Genomic DNA, 12,350 nt, shown 5'->3' with positions numbered 1-12,350 from the left:
ATGTTGCTTGACTGAGCATGGTAGAGACTTGTTTGATTAAGCATGTTGTTACCATAATTAAGGTAGTTTAATGACTAGTAGACAGTCCAAAAAGGGTGAGAGCTTGTTGAAATAACAAGAGATAAGGTAGAAAGAGACTAAGGAAAGTCTATGAGACAAGAGGTTTTTGTGACAGCACTTGGAGATATCATAAGTGAGAATTGAGTTAATGATAAACATGAAAAACACAATCATATGTCAATGGAACGTAATCTAGGTTCAATTAATCTACGTAGAGTGAATCGGTCCCTAAGGAACCCTGAAAGTGTTGCCGTCCGATGGATACACGTGACGAAGTTGCTTTAACTTCTAGACCATGCCTGCTTGTTGGAGTGAATTGCATGATAGGGTTGAGGGAACAATCAATGGATGAGCACTAGCCGATCAACGACTACCATTGTTTGAAACGTGTGTGAACACCTTTCAAATAGCTCTTGCTTCAGACAATAGATTTCAATCTCATTGACTTATTCAATAGCCTTATGGTGAATGTGTTTATAATGTTTAAATCAACTCTAATTTATTGCATTTGTTGCACTTATGTAGGACTCACAAGTGTTGAAGAGTTGTTACCGCTAAATATTAATCTACTCCAATATCTCATTTTTCAAGTATAGAGACTCATAATTTACTAGGAACCATCCACTGCCTAATTCATCTAAAATGTGATTCTTTGTAGTTTAAAATCCATCATTTTTTAGAGTCCCAAGGGTTGATACTGACTAGAAATTTTGATTCATACAACAAAGTCTACTCCATATATTTATACTCCTTTGGGAGTCGGATTAGTTTAGTTACAAGTAAAATGCTTGCTTTAAAATAAAAATGAAATGCTTTCATATCATCTGTGCTCCAAAATTAAAACTCATGAGCCAACCGTACCTATATTATATTGGGCTCATTTTTGCATTGGTTGAAATGGTGAAATCCTTTTTACCAAAAAAAAAAAAAAGGAAAATTACATCTCACTCCCCTATAGTTTGTCGAAATTACGCGTGGATCTAAGGGTTTGAGCGAATTACACCCCTCTCCCCTGAGGCTGACGCTGTGAGTATTATGTTAATTTCAAACATGAAAAGACTTAAATACCCTTTTATTAATGCAAGTCTTTTGTTGAGAGGATCATTATACCCTCTAGGGAAACTACCCATTAAAATGGGAAGTGTTCTCAAAATAGATAACCATTGGAGAAGGTGAACACTGTTGGAGAAGGTGAACACCGAGAACCTCTGCAAATCGGCCTCAACAACCATTACAGGTGAAGAAGCTGCACATCTCCTATTGATTCACGCCGACGAACCCAGATAAGCAAACATTAAACCGAAATTATACCCTTTAGGGTAAATACACATTAAAATGGGAAGTATTCTCAAAACAAAGAACCGTTGGAAAAGGTGAATACCGAGAATCATAGCCACATTTCCCCCTTTCCCTTTCTCACACCGACCACCACCTCCCTCAACCTCCCTCAATTGCTTCCACCACCAACGAAACACAGATGCCATAAGCATTACAAAACATTTCAGTCAGTAATCATTCAGCAATCAACCAACTACATTATATATGTTTGTTGAAATTAAAGTGTGAAAATATTAGAAAGAAAAAACTCTTATCAATGATTATCAAGCCACAGATTCTATTCAATCTTCGTCCACTTTTGATGAATCCCATTATAATTGAAAGTCCCTTTCCAAAAACTACAAAACCTCATAAGAAAAAACAAAACCAAAAAAATAAAAAAAATAAAAAAAAATCAAACAATCTCTTTATTCAGTGTCTACGATCTCAGTAAAAGTAAGAGAATCTATTTCAAAATCAAAGAAACCCTAAAGAGCAAATCAAATAAAAAAGAACACTTGCAAACCAAGTAATAAAAAAAAAAAAAAAAAAAACTCAATGATATGCACACTTGAATCGAAAACAGGGTTCACAAAGATGCCGTCGTCTTTGCGAAGATGCCGTCGTTTTCTCACAATGGATGACTGAGAGCGCGATTTGCATTTATTAAGCGGATGAAGATGATGAATTGAAAGAGGGAAAGGGCTTGGATGAAGACGATGAAATTGAAAGAGGGAAAGGGCTTGCAGTTAGGGCTTTTGGAAAAAGATGATGAGATTGAAAGAAGATTTCCCTCTTTCATCCTCTTTCAATCTCATTTTAAGTGAAGGGTATTTTGGTCTCTTCACTTCGTTATGGGGGTATTATAGGTATAAAAAATGTGACATCACCACATAACAGATTCAAACTTATGGTCACTAACGGATTGGACTTAAATGTAAGAATCTTTCATGCTTCAAGGGAGGGAGCGTAATTCGCTCAAACCTTTGGACCCACGCATAATTTTGACAAACTATAAAGGAGGGAGATGTAATTTTCCCAAAAAGAAAATTTATAAAATCCTCAAATCATTAAAACCAAGGATCTAATCATCTATCATCCATGACAGATGTAATTCAGATCTTTGTAGGGAATAAGCTCAGTGTGGTAGTTGCCTATGGTGCAAAATCAAAGAGATCTTGTGGTCGACTCTTCGTCCCGTCAATATATACATCCCTCCTCTCTCCCCAACCCTGTCCATAACCCCAGCCAGTTGATTTTTGTCATTAATGCGACCACCTAGTAAATGGTTAACAATTGATATAATCGAAGATGGTTTACAATCCACTAGAAAAAAGAAAAAAATAATAAAATAAGATTATTATATATATATATAGGTTAATACGGTTTACTATTAAAATATGCGTATAAAACCGAATTTTTGGATTGATATGGCAAATTGCACATTTTTTCAATGAAACATATAATATGTGTATTCACTTATTCGTTTAATTGTCATATGTATTATTGTTATTCTCAAATTATTGTTGTCCTCGAACTAACTATGATCTGCACTATGGTCACTATTGTCTATTATGCGTAAGGATCTCCTTTATCACCTTGTATGCAACTTCATTTTGACTATGAGGGTGGCTGATGTGACTAATCTCAACCATTAGATGTAGGAAGGATTATCTAAATTAACCACATATCAAATTTTAGAGTATTAAAATGCTGCAATATGTTGCACCCATTTTGCTTTGTATTTCCAACTAGGTCTTATTTGCAACAATATTTTCAACCTTAACCGCCATGAGGCATGGGATCTCAATTGGGATTGTAACTTGACATGTGAGTTTGGCAGACTGGAGATGTTTGTGAGGAAAACTTGGCCCCACTTGTACAAGGACTTAAAACCTAGAGTCAACATCTGGAATCGGTCTAGATCTGATTTTAAAAACTATGATTAATACAAGGTTAGAGTAGTAAAAAGAGGATCTAACGCCAAAGTCCAAATTGTTTGATGGAGAAAAAGGAAAAAGAAAAAAAAGGGAGGGAGAATGATGAACTTTTCCTCAAAATACCAAAAACCTTAATTATTTGTTTGTTATGTGGAAAACTTATCAGACAAGGTTATTTAATACAATAATTATTGTCTACTGATGTGGCAATTAACTTTTCCCACTCCATTCACTTCTGAAGTTGAAAATTTTGTTTTGTGTTTATCTTTCTTTTCATCCTATTTACTCTCTTTGCAATAGAATTCTATTCAATTTCTTTTTCCCTTTACTTGTAGAAGTGGATCTACTAAAAATTACAAATCCCATTATTTTCCTTTCATTTCCTTTCCTTTCCTTTCCTTTCCTTTCCTCGTCAATCCAACTCATAATATGTAAGACCCACTTCCCAATTTTCCCACTAATTTTTATCCTTCAAACCTACAGCCACAGGGCTTAAATGATAGCTCATTTAAAAGACCAACTCCGCATAATAAATAGGTAAAGGGTTCAACCCTTATCGGGGCTTACCCTAAAAATAGAAAAAAAAAGTCTGAGCACCATCCATTATAGAGAATTTAAAGATGCCAAACACCAACAGCATGGTTTCATAACTGGGTTAATAGAGGACGGGTTCGGGTTGGCAGCACAACCTAAATGCCACCCACCCACCACCTTCTTGGTTCAACCCGCTTCATAATTAGTTGATTCGCAAACGCGCGAAGGAGGTAGATTTAAAAGCTTCAAAAGCAGGAGCGAGAGAGAGGGATTTCGAAATCAAATGGAGGAATCTCGGATGTTGCGGCTTCGAATTGTGGAGTTCATCATCTCTTCCTCTCTTGTTAGTACTACTTTACTTGTTAACTCTTCCTTTTTATAATTAATTCGGTTTTAATTTTTTCCCTCAATCTTAATAAAATTGATTCTGTTCAAATTTTCTTGCAAATAATCAAAAAGCAACTGGGAGTTCCTCCAATTGTCAAATACACGGCCTTATCAATGTTCACTGAACGATTCTACCCGTCTCTTAAAAGGTGATCGTTTTTCCTTTCTTTTGTTGTTGATATCTGCAACCACAGAGCCCTTTTCAATCCTTTCAATTTTGATCGAAGGGAATGTACTCCGTAAGCCGACAATCACCATTTGTTCGAGAAAATGCTTCATAAACTTTCATTTGTTCTGTATGGGACGCTTTTTCTGGAGATTGACAGAGTTGAGTGAATCTATGATATATAAATGTCATTTGTAATTCTACCAATATATGTCTAAGTAGATTTGCAGTCTAATTGTTGAAAATTGGAAAATAATGCAGTCCAAAGGCCCAATTGAGTTATAGGGGTTCCAACCCACTCGATTACGATATCTGGTCTGAGTTTTTTGTTGTTCAAGAATTGTTGTATAAAGTTTTAATTTATGATTACATTGATTACAAGGGAATTGAGCTAGAATGTAGTAGTATTCACTAAGGTTGAGAATAGTTGTTACAGCTTGTGGACATATCCTCAATTCCTCTAGATGTAGCCTTCAATGTTTCTACTGCTTCCCCAACGATATGTTAAGTGATCAGTGATCATTGTCTCAAATATTAGATGAATGAAGGTAGTAGATCCTCTCTACCCTTCTTTACTAAAAGAGTTGCTTTCTTATTCTGGAAATCTAGTTTCTGATAATGATCATGAGTGTCTAAAAGCGTCTTTGGAAAAATTAGCATATTCTTTTAATTAACCATGTATTTAGGAGTTTCAGCTGATGTTTTTTGTGTTCTTATTTAACTGAACTTGAGAATTCTCTAATTCATGTTGTTTCTTAAAATTTAATTTCTGTTGCAGTTTTCATTTTTTTACCTTAATTACATTTCTTAGCTAATTATATGTAGGAAGGCTAGGTTTATACAGGAAAGTGACATAGGAAACTGGCTTTTGAAACCCCTGAGAGAGAGCAATTTGCAGCTCTTTGCACTAATTTCTATATGGATCTCAAGCAAGGCAAGCTCTCTGTCTGGTTTCCTTTTAATTCATAGTCATTTTCAGTCATCATTTTCTACATCTTCTCATCATTTTATTTTTTCCAGCTGCATGATTCTTGTCCTTTGTCCGTAAAAAGTTTGAAGTCTTTGGGAGATGAAGTTATTAAGGAACAGCATTTCACAACACGAGATTTTTTGGAAGCAGTATGTTTTCAATTTTAACCAAGAAAACCTCTATTGTTTTCTGCCATATTCATACCTACTGATGATGTGAACATTTCTGTAGGAAGTAATCTTTATGCAGGTAAATATAATGTTGATAAAGAGGTTCTACATTAGTTAGGTTTTTCTACTAAGCCTTTATCAGGTGTTAGATTTCGAGATTGGCGCATTGAATATCAGTTTCGTATTCCTGGAAAATCTTTTAGTTCAGTTCAGGTGAGTTTTAAAATGCAATACTTATTTGTACTATTGAATCCCACATCGGTTATGGAGTGGGACTTTGGTTTCTTCATACACCTGTTGGTCTCTCCTTCTACTAGTCTGTACTTTTTTTTTTCTGGTAAGGTTCTACTAGTCTATACTTTTGAGATGGAATATAGCATGTACATGGGAAAATTTTTAGTGAAAGAGATATTTTTGTTTTATTCCTTTCTTTGCCATGATAATTTTCTCAATGCATGAAATTACAGGGAACTTGCAAGGATTGGGGAACTTGTAAGCTTTGAAGCATGCATGGATATCATGGATCTTCTATATGAAACAGAGGAGACATCAACACTTTTCAACTCTCCTCGTTCACTTGCTGCATCTGTCTTGGCATGTTTTCTTCATGTTCTGACACCTTCTTTCCTTTAATATCCTATTTTACATCATTGAGAGTCTCCATTTTTATGTAGGTTGCTTCATATGTTATTACAGTTCCAATGCAACAGTTGGAGTTTCCCCTTCTTCCTTGGGGTAAGTTTCATAACATAAATGCACTTGATGTGGTTATGTTGCTGAGAAACTCACTTTGTAGAGAAATGGCAGCAGTATCTATGCTTAATTGCACCATAGAAAATTAAGTGATTCAGCAACTATAGATTGATTTCTAAACCCATATAATGTCACCTCGCCTGTTAGTCCTTAGTCGTTAAATGCTTCGTTTGTGTTCAGGTAAAATCTGGGTAAAGATATATAACCAAAGAAAAAAATCCATTTACATGATTTTTACAGAATGGAGCCTAAGAAATGTTTGAATTATTATATGTTTACCTAATGAGTTTCTGGCCCTTGTCTGTGGGTCAACATTCAATAGCCCTCAAGCAATTTACTTATTATTAGATGTTTTGCAGTTGAAAATGAGTTTCTTGGCCATGTCCATGAGATTAACACTGACCAGTCACTAGATGTGAGAATAGAAGTTGGCTGAACACAGGTCTTGACCCATGAAGAAACCAAAATAACTCAAACACAAATTGGGTCAATACTAGAAGACACAGCTTCTTCCTCTCCCAAACTGAATATCTGTTTGTTAACCTTGGCCACCAACAATGCCCCATGATAGTAGCTGAGACTAAATGTGGTCCCTCTATACACAAGAAACAGACTTAATTAACCTCAAAGCCTGAAACCAAATCAAACGTAGAGTCATCAACTGTTCCTAATTACCCCACCTGTGGCCTATCTCCTGCCTCTCCCCTGTTTCCTAGTCCCATGAGCAGAGTGTCTGTAAGTGCTAAAGTACGTTACAAGACCTACCATCCACAGATGGTCCTTCACTCCATTCACAAGAACAGACATAATTCAAACTCAAAGCCTGAGACCAGATCAAAGTTGAGTCATCTATTGTTACTAAATAACCCAGCTGTGGCCTAATCTCCTTCTGCACCCCTGTTTCCTGGTCCCATGAGTAGATTGCCTATAACTGCAAAACTATGGTACAAGACCTACCCGTCTGAGGATGGTCCCTTCTATTTGATATCCTTTGTTTGATGGGTCCCTCATAGGCAAGTGGGTCCCATTTTCCGTTCTAGTATTACTGTGGCAGATTATTCTTAGGGTCTACTAATGGAGACCATATGTGGCCTGTGGGTAGCAAGATTGTGCATTTGTGATGGGTTTTACTTTTTATTGATTTGAGAGGGAGGGGATGAGTGAGGACTTTAGGGGTAAATGGTCGGTGAAATCACACCACCATTTAAGGCTCCGTTTGGTATCGTTTCTGTTCCAGAAACTCCGTTTCGTGTCAAAAACGGAAATTTCAGTTTCTGTGTCAAAACGCCATTTTTAAATGATTTAGGGCTGTTTGGTGAATCTGTTTCTAGAACAGTTTCAGAATTAAGAAACGACAGTTCTACCGTTTGGTAATGCTTGTTTCAAAAATGGTTTTTTTTTTCTCTTTTCTTTTCTTTTAAGTCAATAATTACATAAATAACATTAAAATAATATAGTCATATAAATTCTTTTGGGATAATAAAATATTGCATACCAACTAAAAAAAACATGGTTTCCAAATGATGAATAAAATACAGTATTAACAATGCCTTGTGCAAGTTAATTATTACATAATTCCCAAAATTTTCACTTTTTTTCCAAGTCTAAAGACTTGAATGCATGGATGATGTCTTTCATCTTATTTGTTTGGTCATCTAATCCTTTAAGTGTCCCTTCCAGATATCCTTTCATGTACTCGTTCGAAACGGATGGTGGTGTGGATGATGTTGATGTTGAGCTTGAGCTTTCTGAACATAATGTATGTTGTATGGTAGAGATATGTGTTTCATCTTTCAACCATACAAATATACTATATCCATGGTTATCAGCCTATATCAAATAATAGATGTGATTTGGGTCGTTGAAATTTAACATCGAATTAAACAAAAATCATAAATTATCTATAGGTATGGGACAAAGAAAGACTGAATACTAAAGAAAGAAATAACAAAGTTCATCTTCACATATGATACAAAAATTTGTAAATAAAACTTACATGCATGAAGACCAAGCAAAGTAACAAGGAAACCCAAGTAACAATGTCTTATTATAATTAGGGGTTATAAATAACCAAAGAGATCTGGAAATCAGATTTGGAATCATACCCAAGCAAAGTGACAAAGCTCCAATAAAATCAGACTTGGGGAGAGATAATGGAAAGACCAATAAAACCAAGCAAGGTAACAAATAAATCAAGCATAGGAAAATAACAAAGAAATCAAGCATAGGAAAATAACAAAGAAATCAAGCATAGGAAAATAATAAAGAAATCAAGCATATCCAAATTGTAGGTTTGTTAGATACTTATGGACAAGCTAATCAACCATGAAAAACTGATTTAGCCATCAATAGAAGAGAGAGAGAGAGAGAGAACCTTGAGGAAGAAAACAAGCCACTACATGGGGAGTAAATGATTGAGTTTGAATTTGAAGTTAACATTTGGCTAATTCATACCATACTCTATCAATCCTACAGTTGGAATTGCTAAATCACTCTATTGCATGGCACACTAGGTGGCCTTTACTCAAACTGTCACGCAGTATAGCATCCACCTTAAAACACAAGTGTTGCGTGTTCATTAATACGCATATGAATCCATAATGTATCCATCCCACAAATCAGGTCAGGTACTAGAGACAACTCTTTCAAAGATATAACCATAAGAACATACATCACTATGTAATACTTACGAGGAAGGTACAAATCACTGAAAGATGTACAAGAAAAGTAGGATACTGGAATTCAAAGTTTAGACATACAGAAAGAACACAAAAGTGACATAAATGTCACAAGCCAAAATAAGAGATAAGAATATCAAGTTCTCAATATTAAAACTGAAAAAATGATGGGAGAATCACAACCCACCAAATCTAAAATTATTATCTTGCACTTAAACATCAAAGACTGATTGGATAAGGATTTTGCAGTAATATGAATCAGAATTATATAAAAGTCAAAGGTTCAAGTCCAGCATATCCACAAAAAGGGAAATTAGACTACTTGGAAGTTGGAAACAAAAGCCATGGATAAGCTAGATTGTGGAATTAATCATTAATAAAAATTATTAAAATGATATTAAAGAGAAATTAATCACAAAACTGGAAAAAGCCAACACTCCTTGCATAAGAATTCAAGGAATACATTTAACTATTTATTACAACTTAATAAGTATAGTTGGCAGGGAAATACTTCATACTATGTAACAAGACATTGGCTAGCTAAAAAAAAATCTAGCTATACTATAATTAATGGCATGGGAGTTATGTACAAAGAAATTATAAAATAAACTCTGCTTGTAGGTTTCTGGAAATGAAAATGAAATGGCTGTGCCATAGAAAACAAACACACATGCTGCTTTTACAAAACCAAAGCCTATATTAATATAAATCAAAGTACATACATTTATAGATTCAAAAAAAACCTCAAGCTTCTCTGTAGACTACAATAAGGAAGCATCCAATAACAGTATCATATTCTAAAAGAGGACTTCAGAACATGCTCTCATTATTAACATAGGCAATCATTCTCAGGTCGACTCAAATGTTTACATAATTTGGTAATCCAATCCAAGCAAAAAGTTGCATAGATGGCATGAGTCTCTATAATTTCAAGGCAATGCAACTGACACAGGGAAGAACAAAACAAACGCCAGAGTAATTTCACATAGTATAATGATCTGCTCACAAGCACCCAAGCAAGAGTAACTAGATAAAAAAAAATCCCAATTCAACAATTGAAAACTAACAATGATCGCGAAGAAGACAATTAGGGATTAAAAAGAAGTTAGATATATCAGAAACCTGGAAATTGACACAATCAAACATACTAACAGCATAAGAACAGAGAATGGATTTGCTTTCACAGAGGAACATAAGAATTCCATGACATTAAAGTAAGACCTATGAAAAATCTACATAGAATCAAGAAGAAATAAGATGCCTAGGAGCAGACAGGGAACAAAATCATTCTCTTCCGCCACTGAAAAACCCACCCTTTCGCCTTCCATCAATACAAACCTGACCACCGCGCTCAGTCTCAAACATCAAAACAGAAACAACTAAAAAGCAAAGTAACAGGGACTACCATAGCAAACATTATAGTTACACAGAGAAGCAACTAATAAGTAAGTAGTTCCCCTTTCACAAGAAGATATTGAAATATGCAAATGGAGGCTCTCACGCAGGAGCCATGGAAGAAACCACACCCACTATCTGACTCTTAGGTCTAAAAAATTTATAGAGCTCAGAGTCTGTAGCTCTTTGGAGTTCCCATATATTCAATAAGGACCCAGGCACAAGGACTAATCCCATCCATGAAATGTGATTTCTTACATGAAAGCTTGATCATGTTATCTACCCATAAAATTTTACAAATAAAAAGGTAGAAACAGAATTAAACATGGATGAAAGTTTGAAGGGTGAGCTGGGGAGCCCAACATCATGTCTGGATAGGGCTTCCAAATCAGAAGCAGTGACAAAATACGCAAAGGGTCAAAGCCACTCGACCAAAACTGAACTTCAAAATCACACTTGACTGAAAAAGAAGAGAGAGAGAGAGAGAGAGAGAGAGAGAGAGAGAGAGAGAGAGAGAGAGAGCATACCTCGTCTCTGTTGGTTCCGGGAGCTCTTCACTTGTTGGGGTGTTGGGGCAAAACAGAAGCCGTTGAAATATGAAGAAGCTAAAGAAAGAGAAATCAAACATCAAAACAGAAACAACTAACAGAGAAATCAAACATTATAGACTGACCACCGTGCTCAGTCTCAAACATCAAAACAGAAACAACTAACAGAGACTACCAGAGCAAACATTATAGTTACACAGAGAAGCAGAGAAGAAAGAGAAATCAAAACCTAGGTCTTACTATAGTGGCCTGTAGCGGAACCTCCACGCCTGGGGGTTATTGAACCTTAGATGAAGATTCGTCGGTAACGATCGCTGGTTGCGGCCGAAGTCAAACGTGATCGGCGACGGAGAATTTGAAGGAGGCAGCTGTAGGGTTCCAATTCCAAGAAGAGAAGAAGAAGGAGAACGAAGAAGAAGAAATCGCCGTCCTCTAGTAGTAGGCGTTGCGTTGCTTTATCGGGAACGAAAGTTCAGAGAGAAGAAGAGAGAAGAAGAGGAGTTACCTGCAGAAACTCCAACTGCTCTAGCCGTTCACAAGTCTGATAGCTATCGGGAACAATGGTTTCTAATTTAGGGATTTTGAAACGAAACCATATTGACGGAACTCCTTTTTGGAGTTCCAACTTTTGGGTCCTTTTTCGTTTTTTTCTCAATTTTTGTTTCAAAAAAATCGAAACACATCATAATGTTGCCAAACGGTTTTTATGTTTTTTTGTTCTAATAGAACAAAAAAACAATAGAAACATTTTTTTAAAATGATACCAAACGGGCCCTTAGGATTTCTGAACTTGGGACTTTGAGGGTAATTCACATCAGTTCCTAGAAGTTATAGGAGGGGGACCCCCCTTTTCACCTGTCGCAATCTTTGAATTTGACCAAATCCTAACCTGATTATTGAGTCTGAGAGGTTGAGCTCAGGCCTATAAAGTGGTGGAGTAGGGTGTGTCGGTGGGGAATCAGGTACTATATTGACAATTATGCTTGAAGTTCCACTTCCGTGCTAACAAAGGTACTTTGTTTTTGCAGTGAAATTTGTGACCTCATACAATGAAGAAGATATTCAAGAAATAGTAAAAACTATTCTTGAGCATGTACTGAAGGATGGTTCAGTGAAGTTGACTATTATTAGATCAAAAGACTTGATTGTGTGTTAAGAAACTATAGTAACATCTTCATGCTATTACTTGTTTGATCTAGCAGGAGGCACAATAGCCACTTGATTTTAAATGGTGGGTGATCGATTGGAAATCAAGTTTTCATTCAATGATACTCAAGGCTGTGAAGTGTGAACCAAGAAACCCAAGTGATAGACTGGCTTTAACTTCTTCAGTGCCTTAGGGGCAATGCAGAATGGCAAAAAAGAAGGAAAGAACTAGTTTCAATGAATATGCATGAACTCTGGTAACCAACTGTATAATATACTTATTATT

At 35.8% G+C, this 12,350-nt stretch overlaps 1 protein-coding gene across 3 annotated transcripts; it reads left to right on the top strand.

The window, feature by feature from the left end:
- Nucleotides 1-3,989: 3,989 nt before the first annotated feature.
- Nucleotides 3,990-12,324, top strand: LOC122068180 (cyclin-J18). 3 transcript variants are annotated; one of them, XM_042632048.1, is made up of 10 exons: nucleotides 3,990-4,194; nucleotides 4,311-4,387; nucleotides 5,230-5,338; nucleotides 5,425-5,523; nucleotides 5,606-5,623; nucleotides 5,687-5,757; nucleotides 6,012-6,138; nucleotides 6,219-6,279; nucleotides 11,947-12,034; nucleotides 12,121-12,324. In XM_042632048.1, exons 1-10 carry the CDS (start codon nucleotides 4,135-4,137, stop codon nucleotides 12,155-12,157), a joined length of 747 nt encoding a protein of 248 aa, XP_042487982.1. In that variant the 5' UTR covers nucleotides 3,990-4,134; the 3' UTR covers nucleotides 12,158-12,324. The 3 variants fall into 3 exon arrangements, with proteins under 3 accessions (XP_042487982.1, XP_042487983.1, XP_042487980.1); XM_042632049.1 differs by having other exon boundaries at nucleotides 5,239-5,338; nucleotides 11,947-12,324; XM_042632046.1 differs by having other exon boundaries at nucleotides 11,947-12,324.
- The last annotated feature ends 26 nt before the right edge of the window (nucleotides 12,325-12,350 follow it).

Source organism: Macadamia integrifolia, unplaced genomic scaffold (assembly GCF_013358625.1).
Source record: "Macadamia integrifolia cultivar HAES 741 unplaced genomic scaffold, SCU_Mint_v3 scaffold3511, whole genome shotgun sequence".
NCBI classification, from domain to species: Eukaryota; Viridiplantae; Streptophyta; class Magnoliopsida; order Proteales; family Proteaceae; genus Macadamia; species Macadamia integrifolia.
The sequence above is the reverse complement of the archived record's forward strand: the minus strand, read 5'-3'. Positions and strand labels throughout refer to the sequence as shown.